General features: G+C 40.9%; 1 protein-coding gene across 6 annotated transcripts in view; it reads right to left on the bottom strand.

Annotated features, from left to right (window-relative positions):
* LOC140209874 (protein unc-13 homolog C-like) overlaps positions 1-26610 on the bottom strand; it is a 923018-nt gene that overhangs the window by 101148 nt on the left and 795260 nt on the right. For all 6 annotated transcript variants that reach the window (XM_072278476.1, XM_072278475.1, XM_072278477.1 and 3 more), the window contains 3 exons: positions 11890-11978; positions 435-584; positions 19-142 (listed from right to left, as the gene is read on the bottom strand). In XM_072278476.1, coding sequence (XP_072134577.1) covers positions 19-142; positions 435-584; positions 11890-11978 — 363 coding nt within the window. The remainder of the gene's footprint in view (positions 1-18; positions 143-434; positions 585-11889; positions 11979-26610) is intronic.

Below are 26610 nucleotides of genomic sequence, written 5' to 3' on the forward strand. Positions count from 1 at the left end.
AGGTTGGCTGATACTTACACTTTGGTCAGTTAGCGGAGGCAGGACAATCTTTCTTTCTATTGTGTTCAGATTTAACTTCCAAAGCTCCTTCAGAACCCTTTTCAGAACAGTCTTCTCACAGATTTTAGCAAACAGTGTCAGACTGAAATAAAAAGGTAAAATATGAACTGTCGCCAGGTAGTTAGGACATCAAAAGGCTTGCATTATGCTTCACAAGATCTGCCAGTACATATAAAATAGCATTTCAGTAAAAATAGGCTGGAATTGCAGTTTCCTTATAGCTACATTTTAAAGGCCAAATTCCCAAGCTGTCCCCATAATATTTGCATTTCATATTATTGATTGCCTATTCAATGATGGATAACTGTAAAATTATGAAAGTCTAGGTCAAATGAATATATCTGGGCTAAATATTATTGATAGGATCACTTTACTTTTTATCCAGAAGGTCCATTAAAGGCCTCAAGACAGTTTCTGCATCGAGGGCTGCGTTGTTTCTGTTGGTAGATGCGTTTCCATTTCCTCTCATTTGATACAACTCGAGGTTCATCTGTTTCACACATTCTTCGATTACGGACTGGAAACTAAACCAATTAAGCAGGATTAGTGATAAATCCACGCATAGAAAGCCAAACAGCAATATTTGCAACAAAATAATAAAACAAAGATCTTACCTTTGCCTTCACATTTGAAAAGAATAAAGGCAATGCTGGAATTCAGCTTTGAACAGGGCAAGAGGCTTGGTGCCAAGTATCAGTACACAGAGGCACTGTAATACTGGGCTGTAGACACCATTTTCTAAAGGAAAGCTTTCTGTGCACATTGTAATGCTAGATTTGTACTTAAAATATCATGCTTAGTGAAAATAAAAGTCTGACCAGAAGAAGGGCAGGCACATGCCCAATTAACTGACCAATCAGAAGAACGCAAGACTGCAGGCCATACATTTGAGGCCCATGTAGATGGCCATCTTTGTGTAATACAGATTTACAAATGAAATCCATATGTTGCTTAACCTACTGTTAATAAAATTGAGGAAAGGAGAGATTAATTAACATTGTGCCAGAAGCACTCCCTCTATGCTGTATCATTCCGTGACATACCTTAATGAGCACATCAAGTAACATTCACTGACCAACCACTAGGCACCAAATATCAGATGATCTGGTGCTGATCTGACTTCATGTGATATCTGTCCATCCAAATACAAGCAGTAATCTAATTCTCTTTTATGTATTGCAAACTGATGACTGCAGGGGATTGGGGTATCATAGTTGTGGGGGGAATTGAATAGGGAAACTTCTTTGTTAATATGTCTCTACATCTCCTCCCATTACACAGTTTCCTCCATGTTTCGGTTTACAACAAATAACCTTCCAAAATAATCCACGATCTGAAGGATTATTATCTTTAGGGAAAGTGAGTTTTACATGAGTGTTCCTGTCATATCCCACCATGCCCTTACACAACCTATTGGTATTTGTGACATTTTTACATGGAATTTCAACATTTTTTCAGCTTTGTCTGTTATTTTACCATCTTGTAGGCAGCTAAGTAGTGCAGCAGCTCCACATATTAGTAAACCTAATTATCAACTGCCAAGGAGAATTGGGAACAGGTTATTAAAATCTACGACTTATAAGAAAATGGTGATAGCGAAAATGATCCTTTAACATTACCGCACCAAAATATGAAATGCCAAATCAGTATAAATCTTCTTAACAATTTGGACAGCTATGCATTCTTCAACGATGGCTGGATGAAATCAAAAAAACATATATTCATTGAGAATGCACCACACAAATGATAAAATATTTAATGAACTCAGTAACACAGAGGAGGTGGTAATTATATTGTCAAAATCATGGAAATTTGTCTGAAAGTCTTGTCAAGAATAGAAAAGATGAATGACCAAGGACAAACCCCAAGTAAATGTTAGTATAGCAGCACAACACAACATAATAAGCAAGATTGTTGAAGGGAAATTAGCAAAGTCCGACAAAACCACGACAGAAAGAGACAATTTACTGCAGGAACCAATCATCAACGGCAGTCTGTCAGCTGAAAACACCATTGCTCTTCTATTATAAAGCAAAATTAGATATCTCAAAGGATATCTAATCGACAGAAAATCGAAAGTCAAAGGAAGTTTAGGCCACAAGACCAGAAGAAATGGGAGCAAAATTAGGCCATTCAGCTCATCAAATCTGCTCCACCATTGCTGACTAGATCCCACTCAACCCCATAAACCTGCCTTCTCACCATAACCTTAGATCTCCTGACCAATCAGGAAACGATTCAATTTTCACTTTACATATACCCGCTGTCATGGCCTCCACAACTGTCTGTGACAGAGCATTCCACAGATTCATTACTCACTGGCTAAAAGAGAAGTCCTCGACCTCTGTTCTAAAGGGTTGCCCCTCAATTTTGAGGCTGTGCCCTCCAGTTCTAGACATTCCCAGCATAGGAAACATCCTCTCCACATCCACCTTATCTAGTCCTTTCAACAATTATTATGTTTCAACGACATCCCCTCGCATTCTTTTAAGTTCCAGTGAGTACAGGCCCAAAGCTGCCAAATGCTTCTCATATGTTAACACCTTCATTCCCAGTATCATCCTTGTGAACCTCCTCTGTACTCTCTCCAATGACAACACATCCTTTCTAAGATATGGGGCCCAAAACTGTTGACAATACTCCAAGTGTGGCCTGACTAGTGTCTTATAAAAGCTCAGCATTTTCTCCTTGTTTTAGATCTATTCCCCTTGAAATGAATCCAACATTGCATTTGTCTTCTTTACCACAGACTCAACCTGTAAATAAACCTTCTGGGAGTTTTGCATGAGGATGCCCAAGTCCCTCTGGTGTTTGAACTTTCTCCCCATTTAGATAATAGTCTGCACTTTTGTTCCTTTTATCAAAATGCCTCATCATACATTTTCCAACACTGTATTCCATATGCCACTTTTTTGCCCATTCTTCCAATTTTTCCAAGTCCTCTGCACTACCTACCTCCCCACTTATCTTCGCATCATCCACAAACTCATCAATAACATTATCTAAATCATTGAGAAACAACGTGAAAAGTAGCAGTCCCAATACTGACCCCTGAGGAATACCACTAGTCACTGGCAGCCAACCAGAAAGGGGAACGTCCACTCAGACCATGAGAGGCCTGCATCGGGCATTTTCATGCCTTACAAGCGCAGCCAACCAGAAAAAGCCCCCTTTATTCCCAATTGCTGCCTCCTGCCTGTTAGCCATTCCTCTATCCATGCCAGTATATTTCCTGTAATGCCACAGGATTTTATCTTGTTAAGCAGTCGCATGTGTGGCACCTTATCAAATGCCCTCTGAAAATCCAAGTAAATGACATCCACTGCCTCTCCTTTGCCCACCTTGCTTATTACTTACTCAAGGATTTCTAACTGATTTGTCGGGCAAGATTTCCCTTTTCAGAAACAAAGCTGAATTTGACTTATTTTATCATTAGTCTCCAAGTACCCCGAAACGTCATCCTTAGTAATAGACCTCAACACTTTTCTGACCACTACGGTTAGGCTAACTGGTCTATAATTTCCTTTCTTTTGTCTTATAGATAGATAGATAGATATACTTTATTGATCCCGAGGGAAATTAAGTTTTGTTACAGCCGCACCAACCAAGAATTGTCTTCTTCCCTTCTTAAAGGGTGGAGTGACAATTCCAATTTTCAAGTTCTCGGGAACAATGTCAAAATCAAGTGATTCTTGAAAGATTTACAACCAATGTATCTGCTATCTCTTCAGCAAACTCTTTCAGAACTCTGGCATGGAGTCTATGGAAACAAGTAGTGAGGTCATGGAACTTATACAGATGAAGAGGAGGAGGTGCTTGCTATCTTGAGGCAAATCAGAGTAGATAAATCCCCAGGACCTGACAGGGTATTCCCTTGGACCTTGAAGGAGACCAGTGTTGAAATTGGAGGGGCCCTGGCAGATATATTTAAATGTCGGTATCTACGGGTGAGGTGCCGGAGGATTGGAAGATAGCTCATGTTGTTCCGTTGTTTAAAAAAAGGCTCTAAATGTAATCTGGGAAATTATAGGCCGGTAAATTTGACGTCGGTAGTAGGTAAATTATTGGAAGGAGTACTAAGAGATAGGATCTACAAGTATTTGGATAGACAGGGACTTATTAGGGAGAGTCAACATGGCTTTGTGCATGGTAGGTCATGTTTACCCGATCTATTAAGAGTTCTTCGAAGAGGTTACCAGGAAAGTGGATGAAGCGAAGGCAGTGGATGTTGTCTACATGGACTTCAGTGAGGCCTTTGACAAGGTTCTGCATGGAAGGTTAGTTAGAAAGATTCAGTCGCTAGGTATACATGGAGAGGTAGTAAATTGGATTAGACATTGGCTCAATGGAAGAAGCCAGAGAGTGGTAGTGGAGGATTGCTTCTCTGAGTAGAGGCCTGTGACTAGTGGTGTGCCACAGGGATCAGTGCTGGGTCCATTGTTATTTGTCATCTATATCAATGATGTAGATGATAATGTGGTAAATTGGATCAGCAAATTTGATGATGATACAAAGATTGGGGATGTAGTGGACAGTGAGGAAGGTTTTCAAAGCTTGCAGAGGGATTTGGGCCAGGCTGGAAAAATGGGCTGAAAAATGGCAGATGGAGATTAATACAGACAAGTGTGAGGTATTGCACTCTGTAAGGACAAACCAAGATAGAACATATAATGTAAATGATAGGGCACTGAGGAGTGCAGTAGAACAGAGGGATCTGGGAATACAGATACAAAATTCCCTAGAAGTGGCATCGCAGGTAGATAGGGTCGTAAAGAGAGCTTTTGGTACATTGGCCTTTATAAATCAAAGTATTGAGTATAAGAGTTGGAATGTTATGGTGATGAATGAGGCCAAATTTGGAGTATTGTGTGCAGTTTCGGTCACCAAATTACAGGAAGGATATTAATTAGGTTGAAAGAGTGCAGAGAAGGTTTACAAGAATGTTGCCAGGACTTGAGAAACTCAGTTACAGAGAAAGGTTGAATAGGTTAGGACTTTATTCCCTGGAGCGTAGAAGAATGAGGGGAGATTTGATAGAGGTATATAAAATTATGATGGGTATAGATAGAGTGAATGCAAGCAGGCTTTTTCCACTGAGGCGAGGGGAGAAAAAAACCAGAGGACATGGGTTAAGGGTGAAGGGGGAAAAGTTTAAAGGGAACATTAGGGGGAGCTTCTTTACACAGGGAGTGGTGGGAGTGTGGAATAAGCTGCCAGATGAAGTGGTAAATGCTTTTAACATTTAAGAAAAACTTGGACAGATACATGGATGGGAGGTGTATGAAGGGATATGGTCCAGGTACAGGTCAGTGGGGCTAGGCAGAGAACTGGTTTGGCACAGCTAAGAAGGGCCAAAAGGCCTGTTTCTATGCTGTAATTTTCTATGGTTCTATGTAATCCATCCGGTCCAGGTGACTAATCCACCTTAAATTTGCCTAGCATTTTTTCCTTTGTAATAACAATGGCACTCACTCCTGCTCCCTGATGCTCACGGCCCTCTAACACACTGCTAGTGTCTTCCACAGTGAAGACTGATGCAAAATACTTAAATTCATCAGCATCATTTTCAAGTGGTCCAATATCAACCTCCCTTTTACCCTTTAAATAACAGAAAATACTTAATAGTATCCCGCTTTATATTATTAGATAGTTTGCCCTCATATTTCATCTTTTTCCTCCTTATGGCTCTTTTAGTTGTCTTTTGTTGGATTTTAAAAGCTTCCCAATCATCCAACTTCCCACTCACTTTTTCTACATTTTATGCAGTCCTTAACTTGCCCTGTCAGTCACGGTTGCCTACCACTGCCATTTTAGAACAACTTCTTTAAAACTATTACATGTGATTTGTGCCTCTCCTTCTCTAATTGCAGTATCACTGCCTGCTAAAGGTTCCTTTACCTTAAGCTTCCTAATAACATCTGGATTATTACACAATCTAAAATGGTCTTTCCCAGAGTAGGCTCAAACACAAGCTGCTCTAAAAAGCCATCTCATAGGCATTCAACTAATTCCCTCTCTTGCAATCTGACACCAACCTGATTTTCCCAATCCCTTGCATATTGAAGAGTCCCATTGCAATTGTGACATTACTCTTATTACATGTCCTTTCCAGCTTCCTTTGCAATCTCAGCTCCACATCTTGCCTACTATTTGGAGGCCTAAATATGATTCCCATAATGGTTTCATTCAAGTTACACCCATTATCTTCTTGAAAACCTGCCATCCTCAGCTCTATTATACTGGTACCCATCCCCCTCCCATATTAGCTTAAACCACTCCCAAAAGCTCAAGCAAACCTGCCCGCAAGGATATTGGTCAGCCTCAGATTCAAGTGCAACCCATACCTTTTGTACAGGTCTCTCCTGCCCCAGAAGAGATCCCAATGATCCAGAAATCTGAATTCCTGCCCTCTGGTCCAATACTTCAGCCGCACATTTATCTGACACCTCATTCTATTCCTGTCCTCACAGTTGCTTGGAACAGGCAGCAATCCTGAGATTACTACCCTTGAGGTCCTGCTTCTCAAACTCCTTCCTAATTCCTTGTATTCTTTTTTCAGGACCTCCTCCCTTTTTCTACTTACATCATTGGTACCAATATGTACCACGGCTTTTGGCTACTCAGCCTCCCTTTTTAGGTTATTGTGGATGCGTCCAGAATCATCATGGATCCTGGCACCTAGGAGGCAAACTGCCATCCATGTTTCTTTTTTGCATCCACAGAATTGCCAATCTGTCTCGCTAATTATAGAGTTCCCTATTTTTGCTGCCATTCTCTTCCGTCCCCTACTCTTCTGAGCCACAGGGCCAGACTCAGTGCCAGAGTGCTGTTGCTTCTCCCAGGTAGGTTCCCTCTCCCCAATAGTACTCAAAATAGAGTACTTATTGTTGAGGGAGATGGCCACAGGAGTGTTCTCCACTATCTGACGTTTTTCCTTCCCTCTCTTGACAGTCACCCAGTTATCTGTCTTCTGTAGCCTTGAGACGACTACCTCCCTGTAGCTCCTGTCTATCACCTCCTCACTCTCTCTAACAACCTGAAGGTCATCAAGCTGCAGCTCCAGTTCCCTAACACGGTATCTAATGAGTCACATCTTGATGCACCTGGTGCAGATGTGGCCATCAGGGAGGCTGGAAGTCTCCTGGAAAACCCACATGTGACACCCAGAACAGAACACTGGCCCTGCGGACATACCCCCTTATTCTTTCAAGAGTTAAGTAAGAAGAAGAAATAAGAAATAAACTTACCTATTTACCTTGCCTCTGCCTATTCTCACCAGAGCCTGTTAAGCCAAAGCCTCACCACTCTGACTCAGACCAGTCCAACAATGAGTACTGCACTAGACAATGCCTCTCTTTTATGGTTACTGTGTTTTTCAAACACCACTCTGTACTTGTGCCAAAACACTTCTACTGCTTCTATGCCACCGTCCAATCAAAGATTTTTTGTTCAGGCACTTTTCGAATGTGATGAGCATTCTTATGCCATGGATCAATACCATTAAGCAAGGGGTCCGTTGGGAACCCCTGGTTTAGAGTGATATGGGCTGATCGTCGGGAATTGTGACTAGCTGCATGGACTTGTTGGGATGAAGGGATTGTATACGTATGTGTTATTTTGTTGTATGTCTAAATATGCATCAAGGTAAAACAGCAACTAGTGCAGAAATAGAAATGCACTCCTTTTAATTCCAGAATGCACAAATTGCCAAGCTAAAATCAGCAAGTGAAAGTGGCAAATGTCCATAATTATTCAAACTTGTTTCAAAGACTAGCACAATGGGCTGACATGTTGGAGGACAGCCAGTGTCTTTTTATTTGTTTAAACCTGCTTAATAAGTGTTCGAATTTCTACTGAAAATTATTGATTAATTAGAATTAGAATTTATTTAAATCTTACAACCATCCCACAATGTGAGGGAGTAAAAATCTTTGTGTTATGACTCTGTTGCAATGTACAGACATGTGAATTTAAAAGTCTAATGGCTTGTAGAAAGAAGCTGTCCCGTATCCTGTTGGTCCTGGCTTTAATGTTGTGGTAGTGTTTTCCAGATGGAAGCGGCTGAAACAGTTTATGGTTGGGTGACTGGTGTCCCCGATGATCTTCCAGGCCTTCTTTATGCACCTGCTGCTGTAAATGTCCTCAATGGAGGGAAGTTCACATCCACAGATGTGCTGGGCTGTCTGTACCACTCCCTACAGTGCTCAGAGATCAGGGTAGGTGCAGTCCCTGTATCTGGTGGTGGTATAGCCAGTCAGTATGCTCTCAATGGCGCCCCTGTAGAAGGTCTTCAGGGTTTGGGGGCCCATGCTGAACTTCTTCAGTCACCTAAGGTGGAAGAGACTCTGCTGTGCTTTTTTTTGCCACAAAGCCGGTATGTACAGTCCAGGTGAAATCATCAGTGATGTGTATACCGAGGAACTTGAAACTACTCACTCTCTCAATTGCAGACCCATTGGGTCGAGCTTGTCTCCATCCCTCCTGTAATCCACAGTTTTTGGGCATTGAGGGAGAGGTTGTTATCCTGGCACCACTGTGTCAGGGTATCAACCTCTCCTCTTTAGGTTGTCTCATTACTGCTAGAAATAAGGCTGATCAAAGTCATGTTCATTTACTTACTTACTTATTGAGCCAAGAGAACCACAACCTTGTCATAGGGTTTGGAGGCTTAGGCACTTCAATGACCCAGAGACTTATGCTGCTGGCTGGAATCAGGGCCTTGTGCTTTACTCCTGGTAAAGGGTCACCCATGCCAAACAGGTCAATGGGTAAAGGCCAGACTACGAGTGATCCACTGGTCCTCCTGGTTTGGAGGTTCAGCTCAGGGCTAACAACCATGGCTGGTAAAACAAAATTGTTACGGATACTGCAATGAGGAATCCCTCTCCAGTATGTCTGTGTGCGACAGTATTCCTGAGTCTCCACCTGCGACTTGCATGACTGACAGTAGTGAAAACTGAGAAGAAGCTACTGGCACAACGAAGGAAGTCCTGAACACTGCCAAAACCAGAATTGGTTTTGATAGCCAAGAACAGACGGAGATGGAGGTCCTTCATTGCTGCCCTAAATGCCAGCAGTAGGATTATTGAACTAAAGCTGCAATTTAACCCTAGTCTAATCAAGGGACAAATTACCATAAGCAATTCACCTATTAACCGGTACATGTTTGGACTGTGGGAAGAAACTGGAGCATTCAGAGAAAACCCCCGCATTCCATGCGGAGGACATATAGACTCCTTACAGATCACATCAGGATTAATCTCTAAACTTTGATGCCTCGAGTTGTAATAGCATCATGTCAGCTACTATGTTACCATGGCACCATACTGTATCTATGTTTCTATAGAGATGCTACCTGACCCGCTAAGTGCTCTTAAGCATTTTCCTCTTTTATTACAAACAAGGACATGGGCCACAATGATGGTACCAACGGTACATTTTAACTAACCTGTACAGTTGCAGTGGGCAGCCAATTCCTACACAATGTTCCAAAGACCTTTTAACCTGTTACTGGCCTACTGTAAGTGTTATAACTTCAGAGATGGTGCATCTGGGCAATTCATACAACATTATCCAGATGAATTGGAAAGCAGGTGATTGAGAGTAGCTGGGTATTGTCAGATTATTCTGTGACATATGTTTTGCTAAAATTGAAACCACTTGCATACAATCTATCAGTAATGGCAGTGATTGGTATTAGATAAAGGCAACCAACAGAAGCAAGTAGAGCCAGCAAACGTTTATAACATTTTGGGGTCTCTTTTATGATATTTAATTCAGCTTTTTAAGTTATAGACACAGAACACAAGTCCATAAGACCAGATTTAGGAGTAGAATTAAGCCATTCGGCCCATTCAGTTTGCCCGCCATTCCATCATGCTGATTTGTTATCCCTCTCAATCACATTCTCCTGCCTTTTCACCGTGACCTTTGACACATGACTAATCAAGAATCTTTCAATTTCTGCTTTAAATATTCCCAATGATTTGCCCACCATAGCTGCCTGTAGCAACGAATTACACAGATTCACTACCCTTTGATTAAAGAAATTTCTTCACGTCTTTGTTCTAAATTGACATACCTCTATTCTGAGACTGTGCCCTCCGGTCCTAGACTTCACCAGTACAGGAAACATCTTCTCCACACCTACTTTATCCAGGCCTTTTAATATTCAAAGAGATCCCCCCCCTCACTCTTCAAAAACACTAGCAAGTACAAGCCCAGAGCCATCAAGCGCTCTTCATACATTAACCCTTTCAATTCCGGAACCATTTTTGTGAACCTCCTCTCAAACCTCTCCAATGCCAGCACATCTTTTCTTAGATAAGTAAACCAAAACTGCATACAATATTCCAAGTGAGGTCTGACCAGTGTCTTATAAAGGCTCAGTATTACATCCGCGCTTTTATATTCTAGTCCTCTCGAAGTGTATGTTAATATTGCATTTGCCTTCCTTACCACAGACTCAACCTGAAAATAAACCTTTAGGTAATCCTGCATAAGGACTCCCAAGTCCCAGTGCACCTGTGATTTTTTAAAAATTTTCCTCACTGTTTAGAAAATAGTCTGTGTCTTCACTCTTTCTATCAAAGTGCATAACCATACACTTCCCTGTACTATATTCCATCTGCCACTTCTTTGCCCATTCTCTCAATATGTCTAAGTCCTTCTGAGGAGTTTCTGCTTCCTCAACACTACCTTGTCCTTCCTCCTATCTTTGCATATCCTGCAAACTTGGCCACAAAGTCATTAGATCCATCATCCAAATCATTGACATACAATGTGAAAAAAAGTTCGAAAACTCACCTCTGTGGAACACTACTAGCCACCAGTTAGATTAAAAGATTAATGTCTGTCATGAGCCTTGCAGCCCATCAGGCCAGTGCTTATGCTGGTTTCCGTGGCGTGAAGCGACTAACAGTATGAGATTCCCCCCTGGATAGTACGTCAGTCTATCGTGAGGTTAACCCCCAGCATTTTTGCTGGTACCCATTCAGCTGGGTAGACTGGAACATTGTGTGGTTAAGTGCCTTGCTCAAGGACACATATGCTGCCTCGGCCGAGGCTTGAACCCACGACCTTCAGATTGCGAGTCCAACGCAGAAAAGGCTCCCTTTATTGCTACTCTTTGCTTCCTGTCAGTCAGCCAATCTTCTGTCCATGCTCATATCTCTCCTGTAATACTATGGGTTCTTATCTTGAAAGCAGCTTCATGTATGGCGCTTTGTCAAAGGTCTTCTGAAAATCCAAGAAAACAACATCCACCGATTCTGCTCTGGCTATCCAGCCTGTTATTTCCTCAAAGAATTCCAACTGATTTGGCAGGCAAGATTTGCCCTTAAGGAAACCACATAATTTGCCAAAGACAGCATGATGTACCTCCAAATACCCCAAAGCCTCATTCTTAACAATGGACTCCATCATCTTCTTAACACTGCAGTCAAGCTAACTGACCTATAAATTCCTTTCTTCTGTCTCCTCCCTTCTTAAAGAAAGGAGTGACATTTGCAATTTTCAGTCCTCTGGATCCATTCCATAATGTAGTGATCCTTGAAAGATCATTACTAATGCCTTCACAATCTCTTCAGCCACCTGTTTCAGAATCTCGGGGTATAGTCCATCTGGTCCAGGTGACTCATGAGACCTTTCAGTTTCCCAAGCACCTTCTCCTAGATATAGTAACTACGGGAGTGTCCCCTCACACTCTCGAATTTCTGTGATTTAATGTGAAATTATCCAACATATAAATGATAAGCGAACACACACACAGGCTACATTGGAGAAGCACCTGTTCATTGCACAGATGATTTTTTTATTACATTGTATTACCTTGTGGCAAAGATATTGCTGAGTTCATCCAAGACACCATTAAGTTTGACCTGCAGTTCTTTCAAGATACAACTGGCCTCTGCATCAAGCTGAAAGAAATAAGATAATTATTTGGAATGAGTTATCAAGATGATTTCAAATAACTGAGGCTTTATGTTTAGTCTTTGATGTTTTAGTATGAAGAGTACGTAGATGTCAAAATCAGTCTTAATTGTGATATTGGCTTTCAAATCAATTCAGAAGAATCCAAATCATTTACTGGCATCTAAATATGGATGGAAAATAGTTCAATTCTAATCTGAGTGAATCAACTCTTGAGAGAGAGCAGATCCATCTCAGTGACATGCTGCATTATGTGTGCAAGCAACATAAGTGGATGGGCTTAATCACCAGAAGCAGAATGCATAATGCTCAGTATTACTTTGTTTAGATTCACTCAGTTTGGCAAATATTCTTGCAAGCATTGAAATACGCAGAGGGGGCACCACTATGAGCCAAATCATTCAATTTCATTAAGGATGAGCACAATCCTAAGAGATTTTGTTATTTAAAAACTGACCTCATTATATTTTCAAGCAAAAGCTGATTGTTTGATGCAGTGTCAATCTAGCAGCTTTTAGATGGGCTGTCAGCAGTGCAACAGACCACTCAGATTTAAACCCATTCTTATTCTAGATTTAATCTTAACCAGTAGTGTACCCAACCACAAAAAGCAACAAGGATCTCCAATGACTTATATTCTTGATATACAGTACAACCACGTGAAAGCAGTCACAAAAGAAATTGCATATCTTCTTGCTCAGTCACCTTCGTACATATGGACATGTTCAGGTCCTTTACAGTGGAAGTCCTTTTCCGACTATACACTATTTTTTTTAACCTCGACCCACCAAACCAATTGAATTTATTCAATGGGACCCACCTTTGGAATTTGTCTGCTAGTTGGGACAATTTACCGCTTACTATCAGACATTTTAAACAGGGAAACTAGGAAGTAAATTTAACTTTTGGATTTTGAAATATGACTGTTGCTAGACTGCCTGTGCGCAAGGAAAATGTTATATTATGCAAATGAATGATTTTCATATACTTGAAACAGATATTGTAAAAACACAAGCTTGGTAAGATTTTATTGAATGAATGAATTTGTAGTTTGTTTCTGTACATTGATTTTACATGCGTACTTTGAATCCAGTTGAATGGTTAGATTTTGACATTTCCTGACATATTACTATAACATTTCCTTTTTGTCATGTTCTGAATTCAGAGAACTGGCACTATGAACCAAAACTGAGATGTTTGTAGAGTAACAAAAAAAATGTTTATTACTTACACAGATAATAGTAGGGGCACTGAGGAGTGTGGTAGAACAGAGGGATCTATGAATACAGATCCATAATTCCTTAAAAGTGGTATCATGGGTAGATAGAGTTATAAAGAAGCTTTAGACACATTGGCCTTCATAAATCAAAGTATAGAGCACAGGAGTTGGGATGTTAGGAAGATGTTAATGAGGCCAAACCTGGAGTACTGTATGCAGTTCTGGTCACCTACATATAGGGAGGATATTAATAAGATTGAGAGTACAGAGAAAATTTTCAAGGATGGTGCCTAGACTTGAAGACCTAAGTTATAGGAAATGGTTGAATAGGTTAGGACTTTATTTCCTGGAACATAGGAGAATGAGAGGAGATTTGATAGAGATATACAAAATTATGAGGGGTATAGATAGGGTTAATACATCCAGACTTTTCCCTCTGATGTTGGGTGAGACTAGAACTAGAGGTCATAAATTCAAGGTTAAAGGTGAAATATTCAAACAGAACATGAGTTAGCACTTCTTCACTCAGAGGTTGGTGTGAGTATGAACAGGCTGTCAGGTCCAACTTCAATACTTAAGACAAGTTAGGATAAGTATATAGATAGAAGGGGTATGGAGGGCTATGGTCTGAATGCGGGTCAATGGGACTAGGCAGAATAACAGTTTGGCATAGACTAGATGGGCTGAAGGGTTGTACTGCTCTAGGACTCTACTTACATCTCCAAAAATTATTAAAAATATTGTAAGACGTGCATTATGGTTGCAGTAAGTCAATTGTAAAAATACAAGAAAGATGCTGGAAACCTGAAATGTAAAAAAATCATGAAGCCACTCAACAGTTCAGGAAGCAGCTGTAGAATGAGCTATAGAGTTAATGCCTCCAGTTTGTTTCATTTATAATTACAGTAATATGATCTTATGCAAGAAGCATATCACCACTCACCAAGCTTTGGAAATTTAGTTGAACTCTGGTAGGAAGAAACAATAATGTACATGTAAGGGGGTTTCGATTTTTATGTTACTGCGGAGGCCAATTAAAATGGCGTTTTTGTTATGTTAATCTGGGGAATGCAGCTTTGTTGTGCTTTAACGTTGAGAAAGTTTGTGCTAGCAGCTTATTGTGGTTTAGAGGGTGATAAGAGGGTGCTATTAACCAATTGGGATAGTTGTTATGGTTTTGGTGTATTTGAAGATACTGTTTGCGAGGGGGTTTGGGGGCAGAAGGCGGGAGAGCGAGACAGAGGATGGACGAGGTGCTGTGAGTTCGCTAACGGGGTCGGACCCCGAGCGGGACGTTCGGCGAGGAGACGGACTCGTGTGGAGCGTCTGGTCGACCACCGTTGTTGGTCCCAGGCGGCCGGTCGAGGTGGTCCGAGGGGGTCGCAGGGTGAAGAAGAAGGTCCTTGAGCTCCAACGGTTTTTGTGCACGAAGAGATTGAACTTTGATAAGTGTGGCGCCTTTTATTTTCCTTTTATATTTTATTCTCTTTTAATTATATAGTTCCAGTAATATCTATAAACTGTAAATCATTTAATTGCATGTGGTGTATTGTCTGTTATTTGGGCGGGGTGGGGTACCTCACACAGCATCCACACAAACGAATTATCCAGTTTGGCGAGGCCGAGGCTGTTTCCCTAGACGACAGCGAGCCGAGCGACCCCGAGGGTGGCCGGGGGGCTACATTGTGGGGGCTTTGTCCGGGATGCTTGAGTCTGTTGGTATGCTGTGTGGGTGCCCTGTTTAAATCTGTTAAATGTGTGTCTCTGTGGGTTATTTGCTGTTGATTGCCGTATGCGTTGTGGGTGCGGTCTTTGTTCGAGTTCAGACTAGCATTGACGAGTTAAAGCACTAGGTTTCTGCACAGATTTTGTTCTTTTGACTGACTAAATGAACATGTCAGCATGCACTGAATGACTTCCTCTGTCAATAACAATTACAAAGCAACACACAGTTTTATAGTACAGTATTAGTATGGGTAGCATTCTAATTTGTTCTGTATTTAAATACATAATTTGTTACTCAGTCAAATGGTAGTTTGGCTTTTTTTATACCCTTTTAACAATTTCCATTAATTTTCAGCTAATTGGGGCAGCCACTTAATTAGGGCAAAATGCACTGGTGCCATATTCCTGTGGAACACTGCCCACTGGCTACTACAGACTTTTGCTGCATTCAATCTCACTTATTAACCTCAATTACAATAAACCAGTGGGTTTTGTGATCTGTTGTGCCTGTGGTGGCTTTTGAAAGAACATTTAATTTAGTTCCAATCATATATAATCGAAGTATTGAGTATAAGAGCTGGAATGCTATGATGAGGTTGTATAAGGCATTGGTGAGGCTGAATCTGGAGTATTGTGTTCAGTTTTGGTCACCAAATTACAGGAAGAATATAAATAAGGTTGAAAGAGTGCAGAGAAGGTTTGCAAGGATGTTGCCGGGACTTGAGAAACTCAGTTACAGAGAAAGGTTGAATAGGTTCGGACTTCATTCCCTGGAGTTTAGAAGAATGAGGGGAGATTTGATAGAGGTATATAAAATTATGATGGGTATAGATAGAGTGAATGCAAGCAGGCTTTTTCCACTGAGGCAAAGGGAGAAAAAAACCAGAGGACGTGGGTTAAGGGTGAGGGGGGAAAAGTTTAAAGGGAACATTAGTGGGGGCTTCTTCACACGGAGAGTGGTGGGAGTATGGAATGAGCTGCCAGACGAGGTGGTAAATGCCGGTTCTTTTTTAACATTTAAGAATAAATTGGACAGATACATGGATGGGAGGTGTATGGAGGGATATGATCCGTGTGCAGGTCAGTGGGACTAGGCAGAAAATGGTTCGGCACAGCCAAGAAGGGCCAAAGGGCCTGTTTCTGTGCTGTAGTTTCTATGGTTCTATACTTTTCCCCTATCGTTTCAATAGATTTTCTTTTTAAATATGAATCCATTTCCTTATTAAAATTATCATTTCATCTGGATTAACATGCAGCAACTGCATCTACGAGGAGGAACAGAATTATTCCTAGGTTTTTAATGCAAATTATTGTTGATCTGTCTGAAGGAAGTGTGTGTCATCTGACCGCCTGGTTCTTCAGGCATCACAAGACTTCCCTCTGATCCTTCCCCCTCTGCAAATTAAAAAAAAAAATCATTACTACTTTCCCAGTGCTGATACAGGGCTATTGACCTGAAAAGTTAACTGTGTTCTTCTCTCTCCCCATATGCTGTTTGACCTGCAGAGGATTTAAGAACTTTTTTCATTCTTATTTGTAACTATTTAGATTATTTTGTTCTGAGGACTGTACTTGAGGGTAGAAATCTGATGAATGCACTAAACATGCTATTAAACCTTCCTCTAGTATACTGTAAATAAAACTAAGTTTCAGAAGTAGAGTTCAATGTGCATTAATACAACACAAAAATATTACTTCCTATCCCACCATTAAAAAAAAACAGAAAATAAACTGTAATGGATTCATTTAGAGGATATAGGATCTGCTTCAAAGGCCAGCAATTAACAAACATTCCAACTGGGATTCACATCATTACAATCCACTGGTAAAGATATCCTGAGTCCTTTTGGGAAGGGACTTCAAGGATTTTGACTCAGCAAGGAAAAATAATATATTTCAAAGTCTACTGGTATGTAACTGATAGGAGACTGCATTGTGTAATGTCCCCTTGTGTGTGCTGCTGTGGCTTTTGCCTGTGATGAGGCAGTGGCTTTGGAAACACCTGTCAGATGAGTAACTGCAGTAACTCCCAGATAGTACACAACATTGAAACTTATAATGAATGAAAAAGTTAGTTAAAACAGTAAGTGTAATCTACTTGGTAAGCTTTAGTGACTGGATATACATGAGACATATTTGAGCGAGTTAGTTGGCAAAGGAGAGAATGATGACTGGAAATTGGATCACATATAGTAGCATACTTTTCTTTCAAAATGAATGCTGATTCTGGTGAAAAGTTAAGCATTAATGAGCATTGGGAACCTCATGTCAATTGGACTATCCACGATTTTCCATCTGGGGCCCTGCATGCATCTGATAGCTAATGCATAAAGCAGTTTTAACTCTTCACTGAAATTGCAGACATATCCTGCAGAAACTCAAGTAGTGTTCGAACAGATCACACTCTTGTCAGGCACACATGACTTATTATGCATTTCTGCATAACTTCAAGAGGTCCCAGGTAAGTAATGATTATGATATAGTTGGGATCACAGAGACATGGCTCCAGGGTGACCAGGGATGGGAGCTCAACGTTCAGGGATATTCAATATTCAGGAGGGATAGACATGAAGGAAGGGGAGGTGGGGTGGCGTTGCTGGTTAAAGAAGAGATTAACGCAATAGAAAGGAAGGACATAAGCCGGGAAGATGTGGAATCGATATGGGTAGAGCTGCGTAACACTAAGGGGCAGAAGACGCTGGTGGGAGTTGTGTACAGACCACCTAACAGTAGTAGTGAGGTCGGAGATGGTATTAAACAGGAAATTAGAAACGTGTGCAATAAAGGAACAGCAGTTATAATGGGTGACTTCAATCTACATGTAGATTGGGTGAACCAAATTGGTAAAGGGGCTGAGGAAGAGGATTTCTTGGAATGTATGCAGGATGGTTTTTTGAACCAACATGTCGAGGAACCGACTAGAGAGCAGGCTATTCTGGACTGGGTTTTGAGCAATGAGGAAGGGTTAATTAGCAATCTTGTCGTGAGAGGCCCCTTGGGTAAGAGTGACCATAATATGGTGGAATTCTTCATTAAGATGGAGACTGACACAGTTTATTCAGAAACAAAGGTTCTGAACTTAAAGAGGGGTAACTTTGAAGGTATGAGACGTGAATTAACTAAGATAGACTGGCAAATGACACTTAAAGGATTGACGGTGGATATGCAATGGCAAGCATTTAAAGGTTGCATGGATGAACTGCAACAAATGTTCATCCCTGTTTGGCAAAAGAATAAATCAAGGAAGGTAGTGCACCAGTGGCTGACAAGAGAAATTAGGGATAGTATCAATTCCAAAGAAGCAGCATACAAATTAGCCAGAGAAAGTGGCTCACCTGAGCACTGGGAGAAATTCAGAGTTCAGCAGAGGAGGACAAAGGGCTTAATTAGGAAGGGGAAAAAAGATTATGAGAGAAAACTGGCAGGCAACATAAAAACGGACTGTAAAAGCTTTTATAGATATGTAAAAAGGAAAAGACTGGTAAAGACAAATGTAGGTCCCCTGCAGGCAGAAACAGGTGAGTTGATTATGGGGAGCAAGGACATGGCAGACCAATTGAATAATTACTTTGGTTCTGTCTTCACTAAGGAGGACATAAATAATCTTCCAGAAATAGTAGGGGACAGAGGGTCCAGTGAGATGGAGGAACTGAGCGAAATACATGTTAGTAGGGAAGTGGTGTTAGGTAAATTGAAGGGATTGAAGGCAGATAAATCCCCAGGGCCAGATGGTCTGCATCCCAGGGTGCTTAAGGAAGTAGCCCAAGAAATAGTGGATGCATTAGTGATAATTTTTCAAAACTCGTTAGATTCTGGACTAGTTCCTGAGGATTGGAGGGTGGCTAATGTAACTCCACTTTTTAAAAAAGGAGGGAGAGAGAAACCGGGGAATTATAGACCGGTTAGCCTAACGTCGGTGGTGGGGAAACTGCTGGAGTCAGTTATCAAGGATGTGATAACAGCACATTTGGAAAGTGGTGAAATGATCGGACAAAGTCAGCATGGATTTGTGAAAGGAAAATCATGTCTGACGAATCTCATAGAATTTTTTGAGGATGTAACTAGTAGAGTGGATAGGGGAGAACCAGTGGATGTGGTATATTTGGATTTTCAGAAGGCTTTTGACAAGGTCCCACACAGGAGATTAGTGTGTAAACTTAAAGCACACGGTATTGGGGGTAAGGTATTGGTGTGGGTGGAGAGTTGGTTAGCAGACAGGAAGCAAAGTGTGGGAATAAACGGGACCTTTTCAGAATGGCAGGCGGTGACTAGTGGGGTACCGCAAGGCTGAGTGCTGGGACCTCAGTTGTTTACAATATATATTAATGACTTGGATGAGGGAATTAAATGCAGCATCTCCAAGTTTGCGGATGACACGAAGCTGGGTGGCAGTGTTAGCTGTGAGGAGGATGCTAAGAGGATGCAGGGTGACTTGGATAGGTTGGGTGAGTGGGCAAATTCATGGCAGATGCAATTTAATGTGGATAAATGTGAAGTTATCCACTTTGGTGGCAAAAATAGGAAAACAGATTATTATCTGAATGGTGGCCGATTAGGAAAAGGGGAGGTGCAACGTGACCTGGGTGTCATTATACACCAGTCATTGAAAGTGGGCATGCAGGTACAGCAGGCGGTGAAAAAGGCGAATGGTATGCTGGCATTTATAGCGAGAGGATTTGAGTACAGGAGCAGGGAGGTACTACTGCAGTTGTACAAGGCCTTGGTGAGACCGCACCTGGAGTATTGTGTGCAGTTTTGGTCCCCTAACCTGAGGAAAGACATCCTTGCCATAGAGGGAGTACAGAGAAGGTTCACCAGATTGATTCCTGGGATGGCAGGACTTTCATATGAAGAAAGAATGGATGAACTGGGCTTGTACTCGTTGGAATTTAGAAGATTGAGGGGGGATCTGATTGAAACGTATAAGATCCTAAAGGGATTAGACAGGCGAGATGCAGGAAGATTGTTCCCAATGTTGGGGTTGTCCAGAACGAGGGGTCACAGTTTGAGGATAGAGGGGAAGCCTTTTAGGACCGAGATTAGGAAAAACTGCTTCACACAGAGAGTGGTGAATCTGTGGAATTCTCTGCCACAGGGAACAGTTGAGGCCAGTTCATTGGCTATATTTAACAGGGAGTTAGATATGGCCCTTGTGGCTACGGGGATCAGGGGGTATGGAGGGAAGGCTGGGGCGGTGTTCTGAGTTGGATGATCAGCCATGATCATAATAAATGGCGGTGCAGGCTCGAAGGGCCGAATGGCCTACTCCTGCACCTATTTTCTATGTTTCTATGTTTCCATAAGTACTGGCACACTGACTTTAGTGTCTTACTTGTTCCTGTCTGATCCTTTCCTGACAATCTCTTGCCCCAGTCACTGACCCAAGAACAAATGAGACTGGCAACACTGATCCAGCCACCAATAATGAGCTCTCTCCAATAAACCAAGGAGCCAGTCCCAATTAAATATCTACTGATCACAGTACAGTACTAATCCTTGCAACTTTCCCACACCTCTACCCTTCATACCACCACCACACTCCATAACTGAACTGTTTCCTGACTCTTCTACTAATATACAAACTTCCAACTCCTTAGGGCCTCTCTTACTCATGACAACCCCAACATGACACCAGCCCTTCCCCCAAATCTGGGCCTGGTCCTTTTGAGAAGGGGGCCAGGTTCCTCAAGGGAAACACACTAGCCTGGCGGGAAATGTTTTGTTAGCACACAGTGACCAATGCACTGGTTAACTTTAAACATTAAAGCCTCCAGAAGAGTGATAGAACATGAAAGAGCTGGTCACCTCAAAGTATTTTATTTTGAAAGGCCATGGTTTTCCTAAAGAAAGGCAGAATGGTTGATGTGGAGCACAAGATAAAGGAAGAAGACAACAAGTGGAGAGATTATCAGGAAAATGTGGTACCATATGGAAATGCTCAGAGGCAGATCTCTCCAAGGGATAAAAAAGAATAGCTGAGATCTAATATCTAGTGGGTAGGTAAATAACACTAACTCAAGAAGCCTGACATTTATTGCCATTTTATTAAAACAAGTGGTGAATGGATCCACAGAAAAAATCTTTTTTGAAGCTGGTATCAAAGAATGTTATTTATGGAAGGCAATTGCACAGTGATACATCTGGAAGGTATTATGTTATATTATTTTAAAAAAAAAAAGAGTATTTATTTTTCAGAAATTGCTGATTGAGTCAGCACTACTAGTACATCACTTAATACCCTCGAAAAAGTGAGAGTGAGCTACCTTCCAGACTACTGCAATTTTTCTTGGTGATGACCTTCAATGGGGAGGGTTCATTGCAGGAATGGAAGAAAGGGGTCATTGGAAGAATGTGAAGGGTGTCCAGGATGTAGACTGAATGATGATGAAGAGATTGAAATATATTGCCAGGTCAGGGGATCGTGGAGATGGTGAGCTAATGCACCATCTGCCCTTGCCTTTCTGGTGGTAGAAATTGTAAATTTAAGAGGTGCTATTGAAGTAGCCTGGACGGTACATTTTGTAGATTGAACATATTGGAACCACTGTGCGCTGGTGCTGAGGAACATGAATGATTAGGGTTGTAGATGGGATGTTAATCAAGAAGGCTGTCCTGGATGTTGTCAGCTTCTTTAGAGTTGTTAGAGTTGCACTCATCCAGGCAAGAAGAGAGTGTTCCATCAAACTCTTGACTCATATCTTATACATGGTGGAAAGCTTTGGGTTATTTGAGATGAGTCATTCACCACAGGATACCTAATGTCTGACCTGATTAGTAGCTACAGTATTTAAGTGGCTAGTCCAGCTGAACTTCCGTTTGGCCCTGACCACCAGCACCCTTGGTACAGTGTTCAATAGTAGTAACTAAATTAATGTCAAGGGTAGGCAGTTATACTTGCTTTTACTGGAGATGGTAAAAGCAAGTTTAAATGTATTTGGCTAAGGTGTATGTAAACTTCTGACTTCAACTGTACATCTAATGTGTGGGGTAGGTCTTCAGCAACTAGTCCTGTAGCCTTTGCTGCATCCATGGGAAGATGATTTTAGGGAGGTTAAAGGCTAAGATCATGATATGAATATAGAGCAGATATGACTTTATTTAACAGAAAATCATGTTTTGTGGGTCAAATGAATATTACCTGCCATTTACCATCTCTGGAACGTTGTCTAGGCTATACAACATGCTGGCATAAACTGCTCAATTTATTGAGAGGTTGCAAATGGAACTGAAAATTATGTAACTATTCCACTTGATAGGAAAATAAATTAAAAAATCATTGATGAAGTAGCTGTAGACAATTTGACTGGAACACTGTCCTAAGGAACTTCTCAAGCCACCTGCTGGGATTCCAGTGTTTTGCTCCTCAGTGCCTATTATGTTTTAGTTTTATCAAAGCTCGTTGCTGTCACACATCTGGTACCAGAGCTCCTTGGTCAAATTCTGGTGTAACTGAGTCAGTGGGCAGAACTGAAAAAGCGTGTGCAAGCAAAGAGGTCTACAAACCCGACTCAGTTACACCATTTCTGTCTGGAGAATGGAACAAAATTCCAGCAACTTATTGTGAGAAGCTTACCTACCCAAAACGTTTGACCCAAGTTAAACAATTTAAAGGCAACGCTACCAAATACTAACAAAGTGTATGTAAACTTCTGGCCCACTGCGAAAGTGATGAAAGAAATAAAAGCTGAAATAAATCATTCTCTCTACTATTATTCTGACATTTCACATTCTTAAAATAGTGATCCTATCTGACCGAAGACAGGGGATGTTTTCTAGGATTAAATGTCAGGAATTGTGAAAAACTGAGTTTAAATGTATTTGGCTAAGGTGTATGTAAACTTCTGACTTCAACTATACGTCTAATGTGTGGGCTCTTCAGCAACTAGTCCTGTAGCCTTTGCTGCATCCATGGGAAGATGATCTTAGGGAGGTTAAAGGCTAAGATCATGATATGAATATAGAGCAGATATGACTTTATTTAACACAAAATCATGTTTTGTGGGTCAAATTATTTTGCAAATTCATTTGATTTCTTTTTATTTACTAACAGTAACTTACTGAAATGATATTCATGAAGAGTTAATCTGTTCAAATTCTGCCTCCTGGGCTCTACATGTAGAATTTTTTAAAAAATCAATGTGCATCATTTTGTTCTTGAACAGTCAACATACAGATTTAGCAATAAATAACAAAATATATTTTATTGAGCTTGTACAAAATCCTGAATACTTTCAGTATATTGATAAATAATTTAGCATTCAAAATATGACTTCAGGCCTTAAATTCTGCTAAAATCACTGCTACCATTGTTTTTAAAATCAATTGTGTATCTGTTTAAATATTGCAATACTTGGCCTGAGGTGTTATGAGTACTTCTCTGCATAGTATTAAGAATTTAATACACTGTTCAGATTCAAAATTAGATGTTATATTCTCATTTCTTCTGTTGTTTGCCACCACTTCTGTACATGACCTTTCTTAATTTGTTTACAATGCATTGTAGTACGTCATAAATTATAGATGGAAGCATCAGATTATTAACGAGATTCTGTAGGAAGAACAGACTAAGGCAGGAAGGGAGGGGATGAGTTTTTCCGTGTAGTATCATGAAACCTAATGAAAACCAGAGAAAGGGGAGGTCTAAAGAACTAGTGAATTATAAAGTGATGAATGATGTTAGAATGTGGGAGCCAGTTGATTTTAGGTGCGTAAAACTGACTTTGGTGGCTAGTGTTAAAATCTGTGAGACTGTCAGTCACAGATGGTGCTCATCTCCACCTATCCAATTATTTTGATTTCAACAGATTTAAAAATCCAGAAGGTAAATGCATCAATCAAATGATAAACACAAGTGATATTGGAAGAGATTTAAAAAAAAACAGTAACAGAGAAGACAGGAGAATCCTGGAGGGCAAATAGATGGATTTATGGCAAATTGTGTCAACAGGTTAAAAAGTCACAGTACTGGCAGGATTTCAGCACAGCTCAGCAGCAAAAACCTAACACATCCAATTACATCACTGGATGAACACTATTTACAATGCATATGTTGCTAAGTGTCAAAAATCAACCAACTGCATGAGGATTTCTTTGGCTGATGGAGAGTCCATTTGGATGGAAATCAGCTAAATGGGGGAAATCAAAAATTCTGGAATTGTTGCAAATCTGAAATAAAAGCAAATATTTCTAGAAGCACTCAGAAGGTCAGGCAGTGTCTGTGAAAGGAGAAAGAAATAGTTCAGGTCTGAGACTCTTCACTTGAACTCAGAAAGCTAGAGAACAAGTCAGTTTTAAGTTGCAGAGAGGGTGGGAGAGGGATGGGCAGAGCAAAGGGGATATCTCTGATAAACTGAGACCAAACAGACCACTATGGCAGTCAGAAACACATTCTAATGTGTTGTTAACAGCATGGTTGTAGGACGCCTGGCAGATCAGGGAAGGGAAAACTGAGCCAACATCACATGATGGCATGACTGACTAGTTCTGACACAGACAGAAGGAAAGAGTGAGTTACCCAACATCCAATAATGCAATACGTATTCCAGAGAGTTGAATGGTGGAGGTGAGATATTGAATCTCAGGTTACGTTGGACTATTGTCACAAAAATGCAGGAGGCCGCAGGCAGAAATATCAGAGCGAGAGTGGGACACAGATTAAAAGTAGCAGGCAAACAGAAGCTAAAGGCTGAGGATTTTTGGAGTAGGGGGTTCCACAAAGAAATCACCTCATCTGTGTTTGGTTTCTACAGTAGGGAGGAGGCCACATTGTGAATGAACAGGGGACACTGGGGTCCAAGTCTTGAAGGTGACAACACAGGTAAAGTACGCATCTAGGAAGGCACATGATATAATGCTCTTCATCATTCAGGACATTTAATAAAAAAATAGGGAAGTTAAGCTGCATCCAACTTCATAAAACCTTGGCCAGTCTTCAACTGAAGTACTGTGTCCAGTTCTAGCTACCATACTATTGGTCACATGTGATAGTGCTGGAGAGGGTGCATAAGAACTTTACCAGGATGTTGGCTGGGATGGAGCAGTTTTGTTATGAAGAGCAAATAGAGAATCTATGTATGCTTTTGCTGGAACAGAAGGGATTAAGAGGAGATATTGATGAAGTGTATAAAATTATGAAGGATATAAATAAAGGAATCATATCCCCATATTACAGAAAGGATGGTATTAGGGATAGTCAGCATGGCTTTGTGAGGGGCAGGTCATGTCTCACAAGCCTGGGTGAATTCTTTGAAGATGTGACAAAGCAAGTTGATGAAGGCATAACAGTGGATGTGGTCTATCTGGATTTTAGTAGAGTGTTTGACAAGGTTGCCCATGGTAGGCTCATTCAGAAAGTCAGGAATCAAGGGATCAAGGGAAACTTGGCTGTGTGGATTCAGAATTGGCTTTAAGGCAGAGGGTGGTTGAGATGGAGCACCATCTGCCTGGAAGATGTTGACCAGGTACCCGTGCTCTTCATGATTTGGAAATTTATATGGATAAGGAAGTGGAAGTGTGGGTTAGTAAGTTTGCAGATGACACGAATGTTGTTGTAGTAGTAGATAATGTGGAAGGTTGTTGTAGTTTATAACAGGATATTGACAATTTGCAGAGCTGGGCTGACTAGTAGTAGATGGAGTTCAATTGGAAAAGGGTGAAGTGATTCACTTTGGAAGGTTGAATTTGAAGGCAGAATAGAGACTTAATGGAGTAACAGGGATCTTGGGGTCCACGTCCATAGATCCCTAAAAGTTGCTGTGCAAGTTGATAAGGTAGTCAAGAAGTGTATGGTGTGTTGGCCTTCATGAGTTAGGGGACTGAGTTTAAGATCTACGAGGTAATGTTGCAGTTCTATAAAACCCTGGTTCTATAAAATCACTTGTAATATTATGTTCAGCTCTGGTTGTCTCATTATAGGAAGAATATGGATGCCTTAGAGAAGGTTTAGTGGAGATTTACCAGGATGCTGCCTGGACTAGGGAGCATGCCTTATGAGGATAGGTTGAAAGAGATATGGCATTTCTCTTTGGAGTGAAGGAAAATGAGAGTTAACTTTATAGAAGTGTACAAGATGATAAGAGGCTTAGATAGAGTCACTTTTCTAGGGTAGAAATGGCTAATAAAAGGAGGCACAATTCTAAGGTGATTGGAAGAAAGCATAGAGGGGATGTCAGAGATAAGCTCCTTACATAGAGAGTAGTGAGTACGTGGAACCCCTGTCGTTAGAGGCAAATACATTATGAACACTTAAGAATCTCTTAGATAGGCACATGGATAGAAAAATGGATGGTTATCTAGGAGGGAATGACCTATGTCAAACTTCTGTATCAGAGATTGATAAAACTTCACTCAGAAAGTGGCGAGAACCTGAAATATCCTGCTTCCATCACTCTGTCAGGCAGAATCACTGAGAGCACTTAAAAAGTGTCTAGGTAAGCACTTAAAGCACAGAGTTAAAGAAGGATATGGACCAAATGGCAGAGAGACAAAATCAAAACTGGTTGGTGTGGATGCATCAGACTAAACATCCTATTCCCACGAGTACAATGCTGACTTTAAGTAGAAAACAAATTCAAAATAATAACAAATGTGAATACAGAGTTGACAATAAATCTGTTGAACTGAAGATCATTCAATTGCAGTTAGGATAGATTCAATTCAAAGATTCAAAGTACATT

Source organism: Mobula birostris, chromosome 14, assembly GCF_030028105.1.
Source record: "Mobula birostris isolate sMobBir1 chromosome 14, sMobBir1.hap1, whole genome shotgun sequence".
In the NCBI taxonomy this organism is placed as follows: domain Eukaryota; kingdom Metazoa; phylum Chordata; class Chondrichthyes; order Myliobatiformes; family Myliobatidae; genus Mobula; species Mobula birostris.